The sequence below is a fragment of the Dromaius novaehollandiae genome, chromosome Z (assembly GCF_036370855.1).
Source record: "Dromaius novaehollandiae isolate bDroNov1 chromosome Z, bDroNov1.hap1, whole genome shotgun sequence".
Lineage (NCBI taxonomy): Eukaryota > Metazoa > Chordata > Aves > Casuariiformes > Dromaiidae > Dromaius > Dromaius novaehollandiae.
Genome location: NC_088132.1, coordinates 21,244,303 through 21,270,424, shown reverse-complemented (window position 1 = coordinate 21,270,424; position 26,122 = coordinate 21,244,303). Strand labels below are relative to the sequence as shown.

Below are 26,122 nucleotides of genomic sequence, written 5' to 3'. Positions count from 1 at the left end.
AAAGAAAGAAACACTGGAAAAGGAGACAGCCTGGACAGGCTAAACCTTCATGTGTCAGAAACCAATGTAACGCTGTTACCATCTGAGTGTACAATATTAAAAGTACATTTAAAATATGACTTAAAGTTTCCTTTCTGTATGGGTTATGCCTTAAATGAAGACACACTTTGCAGTTTTACATTAAAAATTACTGCTACCTTGGCATCAAACTAGATGACTGAAGCAGGTTGCCTGTTCCAGCGAAATTAGTCTGCTACCTGGGTCATCTAGCAAAAATATTCAGAAAAATGTAATTAAGCCAGAACTCCGCTCTGTTAGCACCAGGTCTGTCATTTACAGCAGCGTCTACAAGACAGGGACATGTGAGCGCCCCTCTCACACGCAGCCCTGTCGCCTTCAGCAGAAATGACTACACGCACACGTTTCTGCTGTTCTGCTGCCCGTGCCCTGATCCTGCAGCAGGGTGGATTTTAATTTTAGCAACAGCTGAGGTCATTTACCTTCGCACTGAAGGCACGTATCACTTATTGTGGTGTCTCAGCTAAAAACGTAACCAGTCTCTCTTCCTTACTTGGAGCATTTGTTTAAAACTTACTGATGTCATTTTAAATTGATGTTTTAGTATTGCTCCTGAACAGCAGTGTTTTTGAGGCAGGGGCTCAATGGAAGAGGTGAAGATACAAAAGAAATTGAGGAACATTTTAGTTGGACCAGGAAGTTTCTCCAACTGTTCTCATGAAATGAACAATTTTTAAGCTTCAAGTTGACAGAAAGCTTCAAGCAGAGACAGCTGGAAATAGATCTTAGACAGCATCAGAGGTCTGATGTTTTAAGAGGCTGTATCTTAAAATGAAAACAAACATGCAACTCAATTCAACATAGCAGTAAATGCAACTTTTTTTCAATTCATGTTATTCCATTTCTTCCATTAGAAAAGTAAACAATACTTAATATATCAAGACAGCTGCAGCTAGATTTACTGTTGTAACTCATCAGAGGAAAGACAGATCCTTTACCAATATCATCTCCTTTGGTAAAAGCTAGGAAATCAGAAAACCGTTATATACAAAAACATAAAGAACATTGGAAATTCTATTCCTTTATACTAATGTTACCAGATAATAATTTTTCTGCCATCAGAATCATAAACCCATCCTCATTTTTTTGTATATTTACAAGTAATCAATGGCAAGTAGAATAACAACCAGAACTTAAGGTTAATGGAATCAAATGAAGAATTTTGAAAAGTCAGACCTGTTATTGATATGCCTAAATATTGACTTTAGCCCCTATGAATAGATCAATAGGGTTTAATGTCAGAACGGACTCGTCATAACGAAACAGGCAGAACTTCCCTTAACAAATCCCCGCTTCCGCCTGCCGCATGCTCTTGAACTACAGAGCGCCTTTGAGGGAATAAACAGCGATCTTGACTGAAGTGATTGCCCCAGTTACAATTCAGAACAAGCCCTGTTGTTTCGGTGACTATCGCTTTTCAGGAACCACCTTATTTTCCGTCAGTCTCTGCCTGGCTCGGGCCAGGGCCGCGGGGCCGGCCGCGGCGATGCCCCCACGTCCCGCAGGGTGACCGCCCCTGCGCCCAGCACGGTGCCCCTCCGCCTCGCTGGGCGCCGATTTATCCACAACGGAGCCCAAAATAGGGAGCAAGGTCAAATTTCTGTGGCTGGGGAAAAGGAGGCATTTCTAACCACCTTCCTGTGACCTGCCCCTTACCCATTAGTGTTGGTATCGCGCTGGGCTTTCAGCCAAATAGCAGGTAACACAAAATAAAGTAACTCAGAGCTAAATAAAATGCCCGTGCTTATTATATAGTCATGCTACTTTTGTCAAACAGGATTTTTTTAATGTCATCAGTTATTTCCCCCAGCCTATTCCCCTAACCCATGCTGACTGTTATTAATAGAACTATCATGCTTTAATTGAGGGCCTATACTGATTTTCCATAAATTTGCATAATATTGATGCCTCAAACTGCAGGCTTAGTAGCCCCTTTATATTCTGGCCCAGTATTTGCTTTACTCAAGTCTACTGGAATGATTACAGTATTATGTGTTGGGGGAAAATATCAGTGTTAACACTTCAGAGAATTGCTCATCCACTTTGCTTAAAATTCTCTGATATAAGTCATTTCAGTTAGCTGATTAAAACATCTGATTTTCAGTGATGTCCTTTATCATCTTTAGTTACCACTATATCTGATAAGTATTTAGCATTATATGATAAAAATACATTTTTTTAATCTGGAACAAAATATTTGCTGAACTGTCATGTCTTTCTGCACTATAAATAGTAAGTGTATCAACTAGTGATGGGTCATTGCTGATTTCTTTTGTTTCTCAGTAGACTTTAGCCACAGACTTCTCTTTGTGAACTTTTGCTTCCCTTGCCGATTTTCTATTTTTCCTGCCTTTTAACTCATGTTCACTCTTGTTGTTTTCCCTTTATCTCCAAATTTTTATATTGCTGAGAAAAAATGTTTGCTTTCACTTCTATGCCAAGTCCATAAAATAAACAAAAATAATGTCAAAAGCCTAAACTATAATACCCCTTCTGACTGCAAGTTTGTTAGGCAGCTAGTGAAATGTTTTATAACAGATTCCAATTATCACTTACATTTTTCTGTTTGAATTCTTTTTCCCAGATGATTCAACTCATAATTGTTTTTAAATTTGTGAAGTTGGCCCTTCAACATCCTTTTGTACATGTACTGCTGGTTCGGACTGTATTCTGTTTGCACATAACAATTGTAATCAAGTGAAGACCATTCGCATCTAAAAAACTACTAATTTTCAGTTTTGGGATCAATTTCTTCTTGTCTATCAAGGTGAAGTCTAACACAGAACTCCCTTGAGTTGGATGTAACACATTTTAAGTTAGAAAATTGCTACTTACTTACAATTTTTAGAAATTTGCAGAACATGCAGCAGGAGCTTGGCTGCATATGGCACTTGGACTGAAGTCCCACATGAGGTACCTCTCTATTGAAAATTATGGATTACTCCTTCTGAGGGCATTTTCACCTGCTAGGGCAGTGAGTAGAGCAGCTGGTGGCTATATTAGCCTGTCATCTGCAGAAGATGGCGAGAGCAGTGAAGAACCAGGGCTTTTAAAATGAAGGAAAACCAACAATATGAAATAAAACACAAGTAGAAAAGAAAAAAGAATTTATTAAAAATTTCTTAAAGGAATATTTTTTCAACAGGAAAATGAGATATTGAAACATTTCCACAGTTCTACTTAACAACACTATTCATCTGAACTAACCTGTTCATCTTTTCTAAGATGCAAACACATGTACCACACTTCAGCCATTCAGAAAACAACAAAAAAAGTCTTTCCAGCTTGCAACTTCTATTGTTTTTCAGAATAAAATGAGTCTGATTTGCAAATGCAGTGTGCACTGTGCTGCACCCAAAAGGAGCTGCCAACAGCTCAGAAAATATGGCTGACTTGATTTAGGCACCAATGGGGGAGTGTGGACCGATTTAAGGAAAGTAAGCAAGCATCTCTGAAAGCGTGCTGTGGAGTAAGGGTGAGGCTGGGGACGGACATTGCTCAGAGTCACCCACTGTTGGCTACAAGGTGAGCTAAACTTTGAGTTCCTAACCCAAACACCTAACCTAGGCATCTGATGTGAAAAATCTCTCAATTTAATGCCTAGAGAACCTCAAACACAAATAGTGTTGGACATTGTACAGGGGGTTAAAGCTCCAGATACTTTTATAAGCTAATTTACCCTGGAAAGCTGGTGAATAGATGAGAACAGATATGCACAGTTTAGGTCTGCATACTTCAGCTGACACCTACACAAGGAATTTGCGGTAGCTCTGGACTTCTGAACTGCAAGAACCAGGACCCACAACAAACTTCAAAGGAAACAAAACCTGCAACATTAAGTACAATTATTAGAAGCACTTGATCAGAGTCCAATGCAAAGTTGGAACAAAGAATCAAGGTAATATCTTTTTCTTCAAACTGGTTCACTGTTTTTAGTAGCAAAACAATAGATGAGTCAGCTTTAACTGTTACTTGTCTTTCATATCCATATACATGTGTGAGGCTCTTTTAAAACACAGCTCCTTTAAAAACACAGAAAGAGTTGACAAAGGGTTAGTTGGAATCATACTATCATATGAATGGTATGTACAATTAAAAAAAAAAGTAAATGAGGAAAACCAAGATCCAGATAGGTTAAATTACTCCCTCATAGTCTCACACAAAGCTGACAGCAGACCCAAACGGGAACTTGGTTCCTTATAGGATGAATAGCAAGTTCATGCTGCACTTAATACTCCATGCTGAATTTGTAAATTTTTCAACCCATACTACTGTGCCATATGTAACTAAAAAGTCTTTTTCACATTAAAAGCGTCACCTAATGTAACAGCACTTAGTACCCAATCCTTAGCAGGGTTGCTGGACTTGCACCGTATTTGGAGAGCACCTTTAAAGAGGATGTGCGAGGAGCGAATACACGCTCACGTCGCTCGTAGCAAGCTCACACCTGTGACGGGTCTCAGTGGCGCTGGATTTCCCCCGTGGCTGGCGGCGACACAGCTGAGAGGACAGCTCTGCAGCAGCGCGCAGCTCCATTTGTAAGAGTCCTTTTCAGGCAATTAAGCCCATCACAGCAAGAATTACGAACTCACACAGGTCACCCCATCACCTGAACTCAACAGCCGTGTTTCCAGCCAAGGATGTCAGCAGCAAACTGTCAGATGCAAGATGTCACGTAGGCACGCCATACCATAAAAACAGAAATGTAGCCCAGCTGCAGGTAAACCATTAGATTAATCTAAAGGCAGGCAAGGCCCCCACTCCTCCAAAATCTCTTTTGTATTTCACAAATGAAAACGACAATGTGGTATTAGTGTCCTGGCAGTCTCAGCTGGACAGAGAAAGGTCTAGGAGAGAGGAAACCCCTCCTGGTACTTCAGAAAATTCACGTGATAGCCTAGCATCAGAGGGGTGCCCTAGAGCTGCTGAACTTGCCTGAAGATCCAGTTTTTGCTGAGGTCTCCATAAGCCTTAAGACTTTCTGGGCTCGGATCAAGGGAGGCACTTCTCTGAGGTTACTGGCTTGGCTTGTTCAGTATTTTAAAATATATATTATAATGAATTTTCTATCAAAGCTGTCACTCTCTGTCTGTCTTACAAAGATAAATATAGGAAAGATGGTGCTATAGAAAAAACTAACTGAGTTACCATTTCAAGGCAGGCACTATCTGTGCTATAATACTTAGATCCTCCTGTTTCGTCCCCCATGAGAAGGGAACGCTTAACAAAACAAACAAACAGCAATTTCTCATCTGCAACAGCACTTTGATGTTACCCTCAAAAACTTGCTGTGGGGCGAAAAGGGCAACACACCTTATATGGGAAGCCAAGAATTTCTTGTTAGTTTAATTAAAATCCTACAGTGTAACTAAGCTACCACAAATAGTTCTTATGAGTAGTCGGGTTAGAACGACACTAACATTCAGAGTCCCAATTGTCTAAATAAGGCAAAATAAATCTCACTAATAATACAGTTAAATAATTGTTATACGAAACTTCCTAGTATCTTCCCCTTTCTCTGGTGTTGCGCTCCCCCGCTGCGGTCCCAGGGTGCCAGCAGCACCCGTCCTACCTGGGAAGAGGTGGGTCGTCATGGCAGGTCCCCTGCCCCCGGACCCCTTGCTGCAGGGACCACGGCGCTGAAAATCGTGTTTCTTCTTCTTCCCTTCTAGGAGGAGCGTGATCATTCTGGTTTCTTCCTCTTTGCTCTAGAGTTCCCTTGGGACTATTTTACACATTTTCTAACACACTTCTATGCTGTGCTCTCTCTGTATTGGTCCGCAGTTCCATGTTGCATCCTAATTTACTACATATGGCGTATTTTACATATGCTATATACTTGTTATTTGTTACCCCTGCAACTAGCTCTGCTCCGGTCTGCATGTCTTTAGCTGACCACTGGTGGGATGGGTACCGAGCCTGGGGTCTCTGGTGCCGTCCTGATCCCTCTCCCGCATCACCCTGTGCCGGCACTCCTCCACCCCGCAGCTGTGTCCCCGTTCTCGAGGCCTCTGCTATCACACCACGACATCATTATATTTGTCATAAATATTTCATTCTACACAGAATAACTATACTATCCTTATGAAACTGTGGCTATTCCATGATTGCACAAAGATAAGCAAAATAAAACAAATTAGGCAATAGCCACCTGGTCATTAGAAAAGTTGCTGTCACAGCTAAATTAACTAAAACAAAGCTCCAGGCAAGCCAAGAAGACCCCACACAAAGCCTGGCAAGCAGCAGTCCTGAGGCCTTGCAAAGTTAATACAAAGACTACAGCCTTTGCTAGAAATCGCAATGCATTATTTATTGGACTACACTTGACTATTGAGAGTTTCTTGTTGGGAAAGAAAAAAAAACCAGCTACCCCAGAGGAAGAGAAGTGATTCCAAGAAAATGCTCCATATTAGTGTAATGGCAAAAGTAAATACACACAAAAATGCATTATCAGGAGGAGCAAGGCTGAGCTGACACCGACCCGGCTGCTGCCACTCACGCGCTGTGTGATCTGAGCAAGCCTGTGTGCGACGGACAGCCCCCACCCGGGACACACGTTCACACCCCACACCTCAGATTTTACTGCTATATTTCCTGTGGCATATTAATGAGCAAAACCAGGATTGCCGATAAACACACTTCTGAAGCAGCGTTTACGGCGCAGGGGCATTCAGCCTCTGCTGTACCAACACCCTGTGAAACAGATACTTCTGCATGTGCTGCGTATCAGCCTCGAAGTGATGAAAATACTCAATAGCTTTGTAAAAGCTTCTCTTTGCTAGGGGAGGAGGTGTCTATGAACGGTAGCCTTTTTTCCCCAAAAAATTTTATTTTGTGCTGCTCCATGTTTTGTAATGGCACTTGTCTCTGCCAGGGTCGAACAGCCTGTGTCGTTTGGCTTTAGCAGAACGTTATGTCACGCACCAGCATATGTACAGCCTCACAGATTACTGGCAGATAAGTTTATATTTGCATTCCTGTAACTTACGAATGCATACGCTGCTATTTTTCTTTAGACTTTTTAAAAAAAAAAGTTCCATATAATAGTCTGCATAAACGGGAGTGCACTTACATATACATGAGCAAACAGATATATCTTGGACTGAGATCTTTATAAGCCTGAAGTAAATTTTTATAATCGAGTTAAAAAGCCTTCAGAATCGGAACTTAAAATGGAAATTGCACAGACTGCAAGAACATGCTTCTGAGGAAAAGGAGTAACTTTTAGAGAGACTATAATATTACAGCAAAAGCCCCTCATTTTTAGTTTGAACACCAGTGTTTCAGTGAAAAATGGAAATAGTAAACAGCAACCGAAAATTTCCACTAGCAGTATTAATACCAATGGCTCTTCTAAAACCAATAGCGTAAGTCTTGCTCTTAGCACCGTAGCACATGTTTAATTAATCAGGCCTGCCATCCTCATTTGCCCTTCACTGGGTTTCACTGATGATTACCCAGTGGAAAATTCAGCCCTTTAATGCAAACAATATCCTTTTTAACACTTTCTTTCCAGAGACAAGCAAATTACAGGGGGTGGCCGATACGCGGCCAGTGCATTGAGCCTGAACTCCCTCCTCGCTCCAGACCCTGTGGCACAATTTAACCCTTTAAATGAGTTACAAACCAGTTCGGCAGGGTTTGTTTTCCTTGCTCATCCAGAAAAGCTTCTCATTCAAGCCCTCTTTTCTCCTCCTTTCAGCTTTACTTACAGGATTGTAGCCAAATATTTGAGCGCCATGTGAAATGTGAGGCAAGAGAGGTATTAGGTGCTAAGTTATTCCGATTTATTCCGTGAAAGGAGTCGTGAGAGGCAGCACAAAGCCCTCCCTGATTCCGAGTTTTACGCCAGTCGCAAGTTGTACTTTTCAAGGACATCGGGGTTTTATTTTCTTCCTGCTAGTTCTACCCAGGAACGAGAGGGGGAAAAAATCATCTAAGAAACGAAACCCTTGTAAATAAAATATAATTCACAGGCAGGAGCAGAATTTTCCTCTGGGTCATTATTAGCGAAACCCAGCGAGGGGGTAATAAGGACACGAGACCTGATTAATTAAACATTGGCGCTTATTGTGTGTAATTACAGTTTTGCGAGTCGTCTCGTGGACATCTGCCTGCGTGGGGCCAGCGAGCCGCGGGGCCGGCTCAGCGCACCGCGCTTGTCCCATCCCACCCGCCGCCGACGGATTTGCAGCGGCACCCGTAAGTTTTCACAGCCGGTCGCTGGAGCACATCGCGGCGTTCGCCTAACATGTGGGATTTATTCTCGTTTATCTTCCGCTTCAATCTGCGTTCAAGCTATACACGGCTCACAGCCTTTAGTACGCGAGGACTTTTATTTGAAACATTTTTGGAAAGGTCCCTGCAATGCTATATTCGCAATTTAAAGCCTTTCTCCTGCCTTTTTTTTTTAAGTTACTAATTAACTTATCTCAGGTTTTGCAACGTTCCAGCAAAGAAGCCTTGAACTCCTAAAGCGTAATAAAAACTTTGGTGTCAGCATTATCAGTGAGGCACTGTGGGGTTAGTTACTAATACAGTCAGCGTCAGCCTGCCTAAAATTTACTGAGATACAGGAACGTTAAATTATCGCAGCTCGCACACAACACTACAATACTGAAGTCAGAGCATGTTTCTGCTCTGAAAGGTGGCTGTGAAAGCAGCATTTTGGGGATCTGCTTCTCAAAGGCGGGGATTGACAGCGCTCCAAACAGCCCTGTCACTGCAAAATGATCTCTCTTTCTGACGAGGCTGAGAGCAGCCCTGTCTGCCTCTTGAAAACGCTGCATCCAGCTCCCCTGGGCAGGGGAAGAGTAACTATTGCAGAAGGCCATTTTTCCGGCGTGTGTGGAGAAACAGAGGTATTCATGACAGAAGGCTCGACATTTTGGTCCATTTTGACTTCCACTTATTGATGCAGTTTGAGGGTCTGAAAACACGGTACAATACTAGAAGTGCGGCTCTTACCCAGAGCAACCGAGGAAATAAGGGGGAGGAGGAAAATCCGATTTCATACATTTAGTCCTTTTTTTCCTGGTAGTGTTATTCCCAGACTCTCACCCCCTCTGTCAGTTGATGATTGCCTTTGGGAAGTTTAACAGCACTTGTTGCTCCCCTTCCCCTGACTAAGAATGGAGATTAAACGAGAACGTTTCTGAAAAGCCCAGATCAAGCATGAAGCCCAGTTAAACAAACAGCTCATTAGACACTGGTTGAAATGCACGGAGGTATTATGGTGACAGGGACCTAGATGTGTGTGAGCAGAAGGGAGAGAGACAAAAGAAGTTCTACAACTGAGATCTTCCGCTGTCTTTTCTGTCGTAAGGGGAATGGGGGTAAAAACCCTGTTAGCAAAATCCTGCCAGGCACTGTGGGAGTCAGCATCTTGTGTACGCAAACGGAGAGTTGGATGGCGTTCAGTGCTGCAGACATCCAACTGTCACGGGTCAGAAGGACATGCTGAGTTGGCTCAACACAACTTTAGAAACTCGTTGCTGTTCCTTTTCCCTTGCCGTCAAATGCTCTCTGCCACAGCACCAGCTTGGTCTTGCATTGATAATGTTCGTACCAGGTTAATGCCAGGTTTCCCTTTGGTACATCTTTTTTCTTCCTTCTGCACATCCTGCCGCAACACATTCGCACGCCCACTAACGTGACTGATTCCTGTGTGGACAAACCAGGCAGGAAAGAGCATTTTCCAAACCCTGGAAGATGGGAAGGTGTTGGAACAAGAGGCAGGCACTGAAAGGCAAAAATAGACCTTTCCGCGTGTCCAGACCTGGACCCTTGAGCCACGTCTTCAGGCAAAGGGTCTCCAGAGGCACTGCACCTCCCCAGGGAAACACAGTTCCCTGCGCCACATCCCGCGGGCGCTGTCCTTCCCTCTTCATCCTTCCCCCAGACAAGAGGATGCAGTCCTAAGGGTCTCTTCCTTTGAACTGCACCATGCCCGGTAAATAAATAATTAAATTGGGAACACTGAGTTCTTTTTTTTAAACTCCTGTCTGGTTTTAGTAATTTGCTAGATTTCCTTGTAATTGCTTCTAATTATTCATTGCATTAGCCTGATGAGCTGTAGCTATATATCTTCAGCAAAAGTAAGATTTGGATACAATATGCCTAAACATCTCCAGTGGGACAAGCTGCAGCGTGTTTCCAGTACGAGGGGGAAGCTTGACAGATACTAGCAGCACAGGCCACTTCTTAACATGACAGAATGAAGAAACCAAACAAAAAGGAGAATTGGTGCCAATTTTGTAAGTGGATTTAAAGGGCAAGTAAATGCACTTTGCTCGCTTTCAAAAATATTTATCCAGTCATCATTTTCAGGCAGTTTATCATAAAAGTCAGATTACACATGTGTTTTCCACCCATGCCTCCTGATGGCCTTCACAAGGAGCTCACTGAACTGATGCAGTGGAAAAGACACAACAGGAACGATCCTCGTTCCCTCCACTATACAAGTACATTTAAACAAAGAATGGATCATTCAGACTATTTACAAATTCTAACAAGGTTATGCCGAGAACATGGCTTCCTGCACAGGGCTCACTGAAGTAAAAGCGACTGCTTTCATGAACAGACTTGCCAGGACTAGGTCTTGCCTTTCATTTAGCTCCGAGGTTGAAATATTCCATCTCTAAGGCAGTTACAATTCAGCTTTGACTGAAACTAACTAGGAAGCAAATGCTGAATTTCTTTAGACTCCTTCGAAAGTCTCAGCCATAGATTAGTGCTGGATTTGGTGCATTTTGATTTATGAGTGGAAAGCATGTGAAATAACAACACAGAAAAAGCAAGTGCAGTTTGGTGTCTTGAAAGGGGGCAGAGAGTCCAGATCCCACAGCTCTTTTTAAAATTTGCTCTTGATTAGCATTTAGGGCCAGTCACTTAACCTCTCTGCCCCTGAGCTTCCGCGTGCAAATGATGGAGGTATTAATACTTTACTGTCTCGTGTGAAGTCATAGGATCTTTAGATGAAAAGCAGGAGGTAATTCAGGTTGTTTGATAGCAAAAATACAGTAAACCTGTTCAATTGTCTGATGAAGTAGGGGTGCTAATTTGTGAATTGATGCTTTTGGAAATGCACGTCAGAGAACAAACAGCTTGCAGCTCCCGTGTCTGATACATCTGAAACATAATACCGTGCCAAGTAGTTAAAGCAGTCTGATAATCAACTTCCTCACTTTTTCAAGGAGCTTGGACGGGAGAAACAGAGAAATCTCCACAGTGATGCTACCACCGCAACTTTGCTATCGAGATCACTGGCTTTGCCAGAAGCCTATAAAGCAGAGTTGAATGTTATGTGAAAACAAACAGCAAGGAGTCCTGAATGGCTTACAGACAGCCCAGGGAGTAACCAGGGCGGCAGGGTTTTTTTTAAACCTTGCACTGTGCAGTGTTGCAATTGACTGGGTGACGCAGCAGCAGAAATCAATTGAAAACTCTAATAAGGGCTTTGGATACAAATGAAGGGGAGCAAGTGAAAAAGATTGCAGATGACATAGCACTGCTCTCTGAATATGTGTGAGGAATGCAAGAAACAGCCAGCCGCTCACAGCAGTGCCCGTCCCTTCTGGCCTCACTGGCAGGAGAGAGAAAGACCCTGTATGGGAGGGCCAGCACTTCAGAGGAGACACGCAAGACACTGGCAGGCCAAGGCTGACGCCGTCCTGAACCTGCAAAACTCTCTGCAGGCACTGATAATTGCAAAATGCATCAAGGCTTGACTGGAAAACTGAGTGGATGATCAGGCATGACAAATGCCAATGCATGCAGAAAGTCAGCGCCTCGAGTTGCAGCTGCAGAGATGCCGAGGGGGTGCGGAGGTGGCCTTTCTGGCAAGGGGGCTTGGCACAGCAACAGGGGCAGCGGAGGACGTTTGCACCCGGCTGCCCAGTCTGGACCTGCACTGGGCAGAGATGGCTGAGCTACAGCTAAAATCCTAAACTTGGTTTCTGAAACATTTGGAACAACTAATTTTTGTTTCAATTCAAAAACCGCCAAACTGGTCAATACATGAGGTTGAGTTAACTCTACTTATGTGGCCTGAGTTTCAATTAAATATTTTATGTAGGGCCTCTGCTGAACTGTAGGAATCTTCAGTGCTCTCAGCTGACAGGAGGGAAGGGCCCATTTTCTCTGCCTGCCTCTTTTTGCTGTTTCTGCGCAGACCGTTTTTGGTGGTGCAGCACTCTATGCCAGGATAGTCCTTAATGTCAGTGAATCATAAATATAGAGAAGGATTAGAAAAGAGAATAGGAAAACACAGACTACAACCTGCCCTCTCTGGCATTGCACTCAATTTTTACAAGCTGGGGACACTATCTAGACATGCAGCAGCCCTTTTGTCCTCTTCATATAACTCTTCTAAACTAGGTTTCTTTCTCCAAGTTTAAAAAAACTATTTAAAGTATTCAAATGTGTGAGAGAACTACAGATAAGGGCAATGAGACCTAAATAATTAAAAATGAAGATGAGAAGGCAGAATACTTGGGGTCTGTTTATTCCACAGCAGGACACGGTTCAGCTCAGGTAAGTCCTTTAAAACTTTTCTGGGCCATAGTACAGCAGTCTTCAAAGGTCTTACACCACTCACTGTGCAAAAAGGCTTTCAAAGCCTCAGAGGAAAGGAAAAAGTTACAAAGTTTTGTTGTTATTTCAGCTAACAAAAAATCTACAGAACCTACTCACTGAAGAGGAGGAGAAGCATGGAGAAGCAAACATTGGCTCAGTAATTCCTTAAAGCACTGAGCACGCTAGTAGGAAAATAATCAATTCATTTCATTCTCCTAATAGTCTTGGGTGTAATATAGGTCTTGGTGAAATCAAAGGCCAAAACTGACTTCATTCAGTGGAGTCAGTATTTTGCACAGTATCTCCCTTTTGTCCCTATGTAGTTTATCAGCCCTGCTTACAAAGAGCCACCCTCACCCTCACCCTCCATTCTCAGAAGGACCACGCTGTCTCCTTGCTTGCTGTTTTTTCCCAAATATTTTATAACTGTACCGCATCTGGTTCCCAGCAGCTGATTAAATTGACACACTGGCTTTTCCTTCTTTGTCCATCTTCATGGAAGACATATTTACTAATGAGTAGGTTTTTCTGGCAAACCTGTACGCTTTAGGGCTTATCTTTTCAATCCACCCACCACATGTTCCCTATTAAATCAGTAGGAAAACTCAGACAGCAAATTGTGCGGCAGAAAACATTGTGCCTCGCAGTTCCTCTAGGCTGCAGAAAAAGAGCTTTCTGAAGGTGATTTCTGGTTTATATGGCACCAGACCTTTGAAGTACACTCAATCTGGAATCAATTCAGGAATTTACAGATATGGGTTATCAGCCCTTGTTTATTCACAATGATGAGGAGAGTTTAATTAATACAATGCATATTAGTCAATTCTTTGCTTTTAAAACTTACCTTTTGCCCATCAGCCAATCAATATGTATTTTAATCTTCTCCCTTTTCAGACACAGTTTTAACATCTCACAGAACAGAGTAGCAGACTTCACAATCATTAATTGCTATTACCAGCCCTTTCATTTTCTGAACATCAGCGGTTTCTCTGATTTCCACTTTTATCCATGTGTTATATTATCCATTCTTATTCACCACTTACTTCTGAAATATTTTTTTAAACTGCAGAGACCTTCTATTAACCAATAATATGAAATAATTTTTTATGAAATTTCCTTATTACTCTCACAATTTCTCATGTTTGACATGGCAAAAGAGGTAAGAATAAATTTCAGCTGTACAGATACTTCCATATATATCTGCAAAACTTGTTTAAGTTGTGGATAAAGAAAACACAGCAATTTTCCCTGCCACAAATACTGTTAAGCAACTTATTTTCAGATCCAGACTAACTCAGGGAAGCGTAGGTGATAATTAAATCCATCAAAATGAAAGTGTTTGAAGTTCTGGCAGTTCATAGCATGTCAACAAACAGCCAAATTTTTGTTGATCTTTGGTCACATGTAGCACAGGACAGTTGTGGACATGACTGGATGTTTGTCTCATTTACTTCTGTTAATTAATGAAATCAAAAGTTACAAGCAGATTTGGAAGAAAAACTGTCACTGAACTCTTTATTTCCGTTTTATTGCCACAATTTATTTTCAAGTGGACATGGAGATTTCAGTGTGTTCATCTCCTACGTTCATTTTCATCATTTCATTAATTTATAAAAATTTCTGCCAGTGGCTTGCTTGCACTTATTTGCTGCAAGACTTTAGGAATTTGATGACTTTAGTCACATCATCCTTGTGGTGGTATCACACGGAACGATGAGGTAATGGTCATGAGCCAGAAATGGCTCCTAGACAAACCAAGCACTCTTGGACTACAAGCAAAAGTTAGAGACAGTAAACCATGGAATTTGAGGACATGCTGGTCCTCTCCTTTACTGTGGACACAAACCTCAGATTTCACAATGACTGAATTCCCCCTTCAATCTATTGTTAGACTGAGTGCTGTATGCCGGTACATTGGTGTGTCTTGTTGTTATAGCACTTTGCAAACTTTGCTGTTTCGTATTTCTGCCAAGTGAATAGATTGATTTTAATGACCTGCCTACCACCTTCACTATCACCTTCATGTTCCTCTAAGCACTTGCCTTGGAACTTCTTGGTTAACGTGTAAATAGTATAATTTAATAAATTATTTTAATAAAGCAGCTGAGTTTGTGTAATAATGATGAAATAATGCTGTTCTTGGGGACAGGACATCTTTCTAGGTAGACCCTTCACAGTATGAATAACTGGGGCAAAAAAATAAATTAAAATATCACTTAGAAATGACTTACATGCGTAGTGAGAAGAAGAAACCCAGGGTATCAAGTTTACAAGCTAATTCAGTGAGCCCATACTTCTCACAGAATGTTTAAACTCTGCTCTAATATAGCGGCAATTCTAGAAACACCTAAAATGGCACTACTTGGAACCATTTTCTTTCTTCCTTTTTTCTCATAGAAAACTCTTTCACTTTGGAAAAGGTAAAGAAAAAAGGAAGATCAGAAAAGACAAAATTCTTGATGTGAAAAAATATAAGTATATATACACACAATGAAAGAAACAGAGCAGTCATATAGGAAAATGAGAAGGGAAAGTTAAAGAAAAGCCTGAGAAAGCTGTGCAGAAATTTCTGTCACAACACTTTTCTCAGGACTGTGGCCCAGATTCCAGTCTAAAGTCAATCCAAATAACTCTTACATATTTCATCTTCCTGTCTCTAAGATTCGTATCTTCGTGAGAGTTTCAGATTTGACTATAAAATTATAGTCTCTAAATTGGATGGGAATTAGACAACTGGTCTAATGAACAAAGATCACTAGCAGCTGCTCAAAGAAATAAGTTTGCATTCTACTAGTTCACATGGTGAACTGTAACTACTCTATGAACTTTGTAAGAGGTTCTTGCACACTCTGACAGAGGTAGAAATCATTTCAGTTATTAAAAGAAACCAACTCTTTTTGTGCAGCACCAAAAAGAGGAAACTCCTCCTTTTCAAATTATAAATCTTTATAGTGCAATTCTTTCTGGCTAGGAGGAGGACTTCAGACATTTTTTCAAATAACCCCAACTGTTTAATCTGTACCCTTCACGAAGTCAAGCTGTGTGTGTACGTGAGAGAGAAACATTTTTGCTGAAATAGGAAGAATCTTATGGTTCTGCTTGGTCCACAGTAAAACTAGCTGCTTCTGATAGGGAAAAGAACCTAATTTTCCTTCGCAGAGAATGGCATTGTATGGCTTATGAATCTTTATACTTCAGTAGCCTGGCCAGGACCTGTGACCACAGGAGACTACTGGAGGCAAATTTCTCCGGCAAAGAAAATGGAAAGTAGATCCATTAACATAGTTATTTGATTTTATTTCTCTAGAAAACTGGAAGCTTCTGATTTTAATTTACAGGAAAACATGACTGGACTATTCATAATAGGTCCTATTTATCACTTCCTTTTAAATGTACTATTAGTAACAATCCAAAGTCAGATCAGTCAGGGTGTTCTCTGTTAGGTTTTAAGCAATATCTTTGAAATTCTAGCAAATCCAATATCCCAGTAGTAATGTTTATTGATTTCCCTACCTTTCCCAGTGCACTGATCAGCCAATGATGCAGGCATAGAAGTGCAAATCCAAACAAAATAAATATTCCACAAATACTTAATAAAGACACTTGATGTAGTTACAATTGTTACAGTGATTGTTTTACACTGGAGAAAATTTACATTTTCAGTAGATTAGAATACCATCACAGACTACAGGACATTCATACAGAACAGATGATAATGAAAGAACTTTGCAAAAAAGTTTTCATCTGAGGGTTTTTAAAAGTACTGTAGAAAAATGGGTAGAAATTTGCCCTTAGGAGAACTTGCATTCAAGCTCCTGGACAAAGAGATTCCATCCTGGCTTTTTTTTTTTGGGGGGGGGGGGGGGAAGAGGAGGAGGAGGAGGAGGATTTGAGGTGCAGTGTAAGGGGTTTTTTTGCTCTTTTCTGAAATAGGGAGCCATATCCAGCATTTGCTGTCCAAATCTTAATTTATTGATAAATGCATTGATAAATTAAGATATTGATAAAACCATACAAACCCCTTCCTTAGAAATAAGCAAAGCCTTTTGCCGCTGTACAAGGCTGCAAGATACCTGATGCCCTCTGAAGACACCCAAAAATTCCTGGTTCTTTTGTCCTTTCTGATCCTTCACAGTTATAACTATATTGTTTCTGTAAATTAGTGCATGTATTAAGAAAATAATAGTACACTTTTTCCAACTGGTTAGTTTTACATGTCTTCCTTTTTACAGCATTTTGAAAAACTGACTAGAACTGTTTTGCCCTTAGCCTAAGATTAAGTGCCTAAGACTAAGACCGTGTTATTTGGCTCACAAGGCTTTAAAAAGGTGTTTATCTCGGATGCTGAACAATGTAAACTTCTCAGCTTGCTGGTCCTCATCAAGTTTCCCCCTCTCTTTTGCTAACAATTTAACACATTCTGCCTGAACAGAGGTTCAAGAGTTCACCAAGCAACACTTGTTTCTACTTGCTTGCCATAACTGCTTCCGGGTAAAAAAAAGTTCAGCGCAATATATACAATATATAACAGCACATAAACCACAGAGTGCTAAAGAACACATTAAATATAAGAGAGCATTAACATGTTTAGAAAGCCAACACTCAACTCAAACGTTCATATGCTAACACACTGCATGGACGATTAGACTTTGAGCTACTGTAGGATCCTGCAAGTTTGCTTATGACTTCACCTCTCTGCATTGCTCAGCACTCTTTGCAGGACGGTGCTGCGCTTCTGGAAGCTGGAAAGATTTATTATTTCCCTCGAGCCAGTGGCAGATGGAAGGATCGGGTCCCACTCCTGTAGGTCAGAATGCTATCTGCCCTGCCTGCTGCACTCCACGGTATGTAAGAAGCTCAATACAGAGCTTGGAAGAAGACATAAATCTGCGAACTAAACTGGCAATCCCTACTGTGAAATAGCTTATCAGATTCCCTACGTTTTCACGATATCTTACACACCAGGAGGAAACTAAATGTATTTACTTAAATCTACAAAGACAGGTACTTTAAGTGAGCTGCTACTTCTAATAGGCGCTGACTCTTACAGTCTTCTATGTGATTTACCACTCACAAAAGACTCAACCACTTAGGTACACCTTAAGGAGCCGACATGTTAAAAACAGTGTTCCTGATGTCGTCTAATAAAACAGTATCAGAACTAGGAAGTTCATCACATAGTACATCAAAAGATCCATATAGACTAGGTCCATTTGCAGTTACACGCTTCAACCAGGCTGGCTGACATCAACTTGAAAAAGGGCATTGGCTTGCAAAAATCAAAGAAGTCATGACTCATGAGCATTTACAAACTTATTTCCAGGACACAGAATTCTAATGACTTCCAGAAAGTAACCCGCAGTCATGAGAAAAATCCTGGAAAGCACAGAGCCCAAAAGCATAACAAAGCTCTTTGGGAATAGACAAACAGCATGCTGACTACTTCAGCCAAAATAAGGAACTATATAGCAGCTGTCCATATGAGGGCTGATATTTTGGAAGAGTTATTCTACTGTGCAAAAGCATGGTATGAAACACTATGCCCTCCCTCCCCCCACCTTGTGCACACAAGCCCTTGTATGCTCACCAGTATGTGTCGCCTCCCATATTCCTCTTTAAAAGATTTTAAGTGCACTATTAAGTTTATTTTCTATACCTCACTTACTGTGCCAGTTTCCACTGCCTCTTGAAGGTTTTAGACTGGTATGGAGACTTAACATTGAGAAGTATACAAAGAAAGGACATTAAGTTATTTTTTCTAAACTTAGACAAAGAAAAGATGAAAGACCATTTGCAAGTCCTAAGGCAGGCTTACAAAAGCTATCAGAAAATGCTCCTGTAACAAACCTGCCTTCTGGAGTTGGCTTTGCACTTTTCAAGGTTCATCTGCTCACTTATGTAACACACTCATCACAAAATCTTGAATACATTTACCTAAAGACACAGAAATTCTGTCTTACCAGTCCTCTCAAAAGGCAGCCTGAAAACACAGATGAGAAAAAAAAAAGAGTTCATATTTCCTGTCAATGTATAATGAATGTTGCCACCATTTAGACAATATAGGATTCCTCCTCCAGCAGAGTAAGACGGTTCTGTCTTCTGCACTATTTTTCTATAGCAGCACAATATGTCAGTGGATACTTTGCTGAAGAGAACTTTCTGTCAACAATCAGTGTTTCATTGGCATTAATGTGCAGTAAAAGACAACGAAGCATGACTCAATTAAACCATCAAATACTGCATTTAAATAACATTAACCCCTGACATTTTGAAAGAACTGTGCAGGGTTTTAGCCGCATGAGTCTCGTTAAGGTCAGTGCTTTAATATATACAGCTTCCCACCCCGAGTGTCTGACTTGAACCTGTATCAGTAAGCCGACTGAGAATCAAGACTGAAAACCAGGATCTACCTTGTACAGCAAACACGCTGCAAAACAGATTTCTCCCATGCTATTGTTTATAGGAACAAAGTTTATTAACCTTCACATAGCATAGAGGCAGGAAAGGATTTCATAGTTAATTCCTAATTCCCTTGCTTTTTGGTTGAACACAGGATTCTGAAATTATTTTTAAAAAGTTTTTTTTCATTAAGCAAAAATCTAAAATGCTATCAGAAAGTTACAGAATGGGGTGCTGCTTTGGGTCTCAGCCTGCATCAGCAGAATCCAATGCATTGCAAAGACTTTCTGTATGAAGCTGTTACGGGGTCAGTGTTGCCAGGGGCTGGCAAATCCACAAAGTAGTCACTGAAAGTTACTGCAGCTCTTCCCCGATTCATGTGAATGCACCACTGCTATGCACAGGTGGCAGATTCTTACAGCTAAAGGCATTTTCTCTGTATAGTGTAAAAGGTATATGCTTTACTTAAACTATTGTTCACAAGGATAGAGTCTATGATTCTTCTTGTCAGGACTTTTAGAATCAGACTCACCACTGTGAGTTAAACCATTAAAGCGCCTACAAATCAACCGTTATGGGGCTGCTGTATGAGTAAAACAAAAATTAAATAGCTACGCATCATGCAGAGAAGAATGTAAAGCAATTAATGTTTATGTATTAAATGTAATTGGCTTGTTGCTTCCACTTTGGACAATCTGCTTTGTTACCACTAGACAGAGGTTAAAAAACAACTGTTCACCCTCAAGATATTTTCACAGTAATGCTCGTAATACTTGTGCTTAAAGTAAACTCAATGGATTTTATTTTTTAAATTAGTCCCTTTTATTGAATGAGGTAAAGCAAAATCCAACAACTTCTGAAGCCTATGCACAGCAGGGCCATGAGAATGCTAGAGATATAATATCAACAGTGATTACTAATATTATTATCCTATGAAGAAACAACAGGAAGTATTGTAAAGTAGAAATGGTAAACAAAGAGCTGAAGGAAAATTGTCCAGTGGATCTCCCTACCTCTTCCTGAGCAATCATCAGAAACAAAATTTAATTCTAAAGACCCTTCTTCATTTTTGTGTCTTTGTCCTTTTTCAGCTTTATCATGTTACTAGAAACCAGAAATGGCAGACAAAGATTTAGTTTCATATGCTGTGATCATGAATGACTGGTTCATAAAGCAAAAAACAAATTCTTTTAAACATTAACATCCAACTACAATACATAAAATTGTATAATCCCTACATGATGCTCCCCATGGCAGCAATCAGATCCACATTAGCATGACAAAGAACATGTCACCTTCCATCTTCCACTGATAGGGAAGGTCTGTTTGCAGAGACCTAACTGAAATCCAAGTCTACATTTATAAAATTGAAGTCACAATAAAGGTGAAGAATTTATCAGAGTCTGCATTTACACCACTTTTAATCCAAAAAGATTGTACGTGAAACAGTAAAATAACTGAATTTTAATTTATTAAAAGATAACTTTAGATTCCATTATTTTAGATGGATAGGAACCTCATGTTCAGCATGGGGGAAAGAAGATTCTTAAATACGTTCCAAATGAAATACTGAAGTATATTTTGGGGCCAGACATGATGTGAAATGATTATCCAAAATGGATCAGCAAGGGCTTATGAAGGCCAAAGTAAAGCCAAATTAGTGAAACTCTAATAACTTTACTGACCAGGATGAAAGCCAGAAGGACAGGAAAGACCCTCCTGAAAGGCTATTTTTGTTAAGTTAGATTTCAAGGCCAACTAAGAAAAAGACGGAGAGGAGTAAGCTTGATGTTTATTAGCAGCAACAGAAGAAAGGTGCTCTTCACATACAGATTTCTAACCAGCAGTCAATAGTGTCCAAGGGCTTCTTGGCTTTCAGGCACCAAAGAATAAACAAAAAACCCCTCTAAAGCAATTTTGTATTTTAGAAGGCAGATTAAGTAATTCTGAAGAGCTAAGTTATACCACTGAACATGTAGACTTACAAAAGGCCTTGGAAAAACTGGATAAACTTTTAAGTATAGGATGACAGCAGCATGATCAGACACTGCTGTAAGTGATCAAATGATCAAACTGACTGAATTCACAAACAGGTAATATAAAATAATGCATTTCATTTAACAGAGAGGTTTCAGAGTGTTTGGAGTTCTGAGAGCCCTTTAGACAGCAGAGTAACCCAAGTTGAGTATTTATGGGATTAACTTACTAGGGAGATCCAAGATATTTCCTAGCACTGGACAAGACTCCCATAACTGTGTATCAAACTTGACTAACAGTAAAGCTTGTGCTGAACTTGCAAATAGGGGAGGGGGAGAGCTAAAAAGCTCTTCTGCGATACTGCTGCAGTACTAACTGCTAACAATATGAGAAATAATCTTATGTTATAGTCATCTCAACACCCAAGCTCTTTGCTGAGAAGTACACACACAAATGATTCACACAAATGATTCATACTAACAGCTTCCAGGGAAGTTAATCATATACTTTGCAGTCTATGTAGGGGAAAAGAATGTTATTCAGAAAATAAGTTGTTTGGTGGGAAAATAAATTAACATGAATTTTGTTTTAAGACCTATCAGAAGTATCTGTGATCAGTTATTTGTCTTGCCAGGCTCCAAGAAATGAGGAAACTATCTAACTCCACCAAACACAAGCTTCCTTCTCTAAGAAAACAGTTTGGTTCGTCTCATGAAACAGTGCTAACGATGGAGCCAAGGTTCCCAAAATGAAGCAGTCCTCTTGACATGCTGTACCCAAACTGTGCACAGCTTTGAAAGTAATGCTTAAGGTCTCAAACTGTACAGTCTTTGAAGGAAGTCAGAGAGAGCAGATGATACGAGTCAGTTAAGATGCTCTTTTGGCAGCTACGGCATTGCCATATCCTACACAGGCATGATTTTCGCTGTATCCCCAAAAGAAGTGCTCTGGTGGGAGCATTTGTAGACTACTAATGGGGGATCCATCCTGCTGGATTTCTTCTGTTCCTTTGGAATTTATCACAAACTCCAATTTATCAGATACCTGGAAAAGCAATACAAGAATATCTGACTAATGATGATCCAGTGTATTACTCAACAATTTCACCACAACATGGGGAAGAGGAGCTTCTCTTTTCAAATGGGATGTCTGATAATTTACACAACACACATTAAAAAGTCTCTTCAGAGTGAGTGGGTTTAAGAAGAGCCTGAAACTCTCAGCTGGTCAATATTTAAGTGGAGTGATTGAGGTAGGCCTCCTGCTTCCAGTAAAAACATACAAACTAGTTTTCATGACAAATGACAGCTCACTAGATTATCCCTGTTAATCACAGTCATTTTGCTGTAGCTGTGGCCCCTGTGAAACCACATGAAGCTCATGCATGGAATAGTTATAGTAACTGAAGGAGATCAGATCTGGTGTCAGTAAAATGTTGATTTCAGGATCAGAAATATACTTCAGAAAGAAATCCTTCTGGTTTGTATATGTACACCATATCGTATGCACTGCCAATGATGATAGAAGGGACAAACATTCAGCCTGTGATTTTCTTTAGTACCTTGAGGTCATGTCAGTAATGAAGACTAAATACATCATCATAAAGAAAAGGAGTGCTCTTCCTGTATCAGGCAACTCTCATACTTGAGAGTTCTGGTTGATTTATTATTTTTGTGTGGCTCTATGTTAGCATATATACATACATGTACATTGTGGCTATGAACAATGGACTACGAAAATGGACAAACACCTGAAAAACATGAAAATCTTTCCGATTAAAGTTCTTATATCTTATATGGGAGATCTGTGTTAGCCTCTTCCATACCTGAAAACAAGGGCATTTGCAAGACTTTTGTCACTGTAAGTGGTGCTATTATCTATGCAAATATTGTTTTGCAGCCAAAATGGAAATTCAGTATTCAGGACTCCTTAAAATCAAATCCTGATTGTGATGTACCAGAAAAAATTACAAATTCCATAACATATAATATTTTTTTTTCTAATGTATCACTGGCCCATAATGAGAAACAATCTATTATATGGATTTTGCATTCAATCTTTTTGTCAAAAACTACATAGCACATCAAAAGTTAATAACACCAGGGAGTTCAGTGATTAATACAAAAACAAATGGTATATTACAAATTTTCTTTTGTTCTTCATTCACAGTGATGAAACTGCTAGGATTTAACCTTTAAGGGTTAAAGAGTTTAATCAATGTCAATGTCTGATCTTCTGAAGGCGATAAAGAACAGTCTGTCTAGCGATACCCAACAGAACATCACTTTGTTAAGCCACAAAGCGCCCAAAAGCTTGTCAAGTAAGTTACCAGAAACCTCTTTGTGGTTAGAACTCAGCTCCTTCCTGCTTGACCTATTATTTGATATTTGACCACTTGGTTGCAAGACACTTGCTCTTTCCAGCTGAAATGTCACTGGGGCATCTTGTCAGCTCCCCGACATCTCGGCCTGACATACAATTTTACTTTTGTGTGCTACAAGGCAGAAAATGCAGGGCAATGGCCTTGCTTTAAATTCTGTCAGCATCAAAGATGGGCGTCACTCTTGGGCCCAACCAACAACAACAAAAAAGGAGTCTATTTGAAGGTCAAAACAGCCATTACTTTAAAGTCTTTCAGCTTAAACTAAATACATTACCTGCAACACCGGTTTGGGAACTGTCCTTATAAAGTACATAAACATATAATCAGAAATCCTCCCTGCACAATTGTTCTTTCTTATGAAATGCAGACTTGATAAAAGGGTGAGTTTTCAATGCCTGCAGGGACCAGATTCAGCAGTTAACTTAACTTGTTCAAATAGGCAAGTGGTATCATGTAGCTTTACAAGGAGCAACCTGACCTTCTCACATTGACCAGCAGTGACATTATTGTGCAGGAAGAGAAGCAGTCACATCATTTCTGTTTTGCACAACCTGCTTAAAGTTTGCAACTAAATGCTTGTCTTCAGTTGAGCTGACAAGAGAAAAGAGGGGGCTCAGTGAACCATGGCAGGGCTGCCATGAAATGACAGGAATCATTGGCATACATTTCAAATAGCTCTCTCAATCCTATTAAAGTATTGCAGTCCTGCTTTAAAATAGACAAGTATGAAACAACTTTGATAGATAGAGACTAAAATGGCTTATTGATTTTTTTTTTTTTTAAGTCTGAGGAAAATTACCCAAAATGTGTCATTCTTTAACATTTAAAAATATATTACATAAAAAATGAGCAACTGCAATAAATAAAACTTAAAAATATAACTGTTTTGGTATGCAGGGAATGAGAAGCATACAAATGTGAACATATGAATGCACACTTTCATAAAAATGTAAAATTAATGTCAAAAAATGCAAACACTGAAGTACAACTCAAAGGTAGCAACAAAATTGCACTTTAATTGCATCATTTTACATTAATACAATTTTTTCCTTCTAAAAGATTATCGATACAAAGAATCTTAAAATCCATTTTCCATTGTTCTTTTGGGACTGGATGTGACATTCAGGCTGTAGGAATAGACTGAAGATTGCGAATTGGCTCTATTGTGTATAAAACTGTAGGATATGTCAGGCTCAGCTTGCAATGGCAAAAAATCTAGGATACAACTCTGGTCCAGCTGAATTCCTAGCTTGAAGCCATGGTGATGTTTGAACTGTCTCTTGATTCCTGGAGTAAAATAAAATAATAATAATAATAAACAGCAAAAAAGAATCTACACTCAGAACGAAACAAGAACGAAAAATAATTTCATTACACCTTACACAAATGTATGTATACGGAAATATCTGCAAGCACTTGTTTCTTGTTTCAAACATTTATTTAAAGTACATGATACCTGAAAACCTATATTAACCTTTGATAAACAGCAGAAAAGGATATTAGCTTGTGAATTCTGCACTAATAAGTGCATTATCCTATGTTATTAGAGGTACTTCAAATATTTACAGAAAACTTCTACCCCTCCTCATTATCACTTTTAGGGTGCTTTTTCAATCAAGTAAACAAACTTATTCTACCAACTCCATACCACTGTCACTGAGGAGAATATGCCACACCACCCACGAAAGGTATTATTTTAAATAAATTTTACCATTACTTAAAATCAAGTGCTTAGTACTCTTTTCAATGTTTCACTGTTAGAAGGTGGTAAGAGAATATACATTGAACGTATATTACTTGGAAACATGATTCATATTTCAATGAGTCTAGACATTTAGTCAAACAGTTACAAAGGTTAGACCAGTTAAAATTCAACATTAAAGAACCGGCAGCATCAAAACATTGTGCACCCTACCTTTAAAGATTATAAATAATAGCAATATAACATCAATAACTTTCTAAAATGCTAAATAGAGACATTGTATTCCCTCACATATCCATGATAAAAAAAAATTCAGAAAACGCAGTATCATACTGCTCTTCTGTCCTTTACCAGGATATTTTAATCAATGTATTATATGGCCGTGGAAATTACAATGAATTATTTCATGAGGCCATAAAACTTGTGAAAATTTCACATGGAGAACATAACTAAGATGGTTGTTATTGTATGCCTCACTTTTAAACACCCCTTGGCATTTCAGGAACAGTATATGGGCATATATACGCAGAAACATATAAACACAGAGACACAGACACACAGACTCTAATATACAGACTCATATAGAGCCAAAGTGGGGTCAGAGGGAGAGAGAGAGAAGGAGGGAGGGGGAGAGAGAGAGAAGGAGGGAGGGGGAGAGAGAGAGAAGGAGGGAAAGGAGAGAGAGAAGGAGGGAAAGAGAGAGGGAGGGAGACAGAGGGAGGAAGGGAAGAGGGGAGAGGGAGAGAGAGGAGGGGAGAGAGAGGAGGGGAGAGGGGGGAGGGAGAGGGGGGAGGGAGAGGGGGGAGAGAGAGGGGGGAGGGAGAGGGGGGAGGGAGAGGGGGGAGAGAGAGGGGGGAGAGAGAGGGGGGAGAGAGAGGGGGGAGGGAGAGGGGGGAGGGAGAGGGGGGGAGGGAGAGGGGGGGAGGGAGAGGGGGGGAGGGAGAGGGGGGGAGAGAGAGGGGGGGTGGAGGAGAGAGAGGGGGGAGAGAGAGGGGGGAGAGAGAGGG

The 26,122-nt window shown here is 40.3% G+C and overlaps 1 protein-coding gene across 7 annotated transcripts in view; it reads right to left on the bottom strand.

Moving 5' to 3' along the window:
- Nucleotides 1–24,409: 24,409 nt before the first annotated feature.
- CCDC171 (coiled-coil domain containing 171) overlaps nt 24,410–26,122 on the bottom strand; it is a 152,166-nt gene continuing 150,453 nt past the window's right edge. For all 7 annotated transcript variants that reach the window (XM_064502461.1, XM_064502455.1, XM_064502462.1 and 4 more), the window contains one exon: nt 24,410–24,700. In XM_064502461.1, coding sequence (XP_064358531.1) covers nt 24,607–24,700 — 94 coding nt within the window. In that variant the 3' untranslated portion in view covers nt 24,410–24,606. The remainder of the gene's footprint in view (nt 24,701–26,122) is intronic.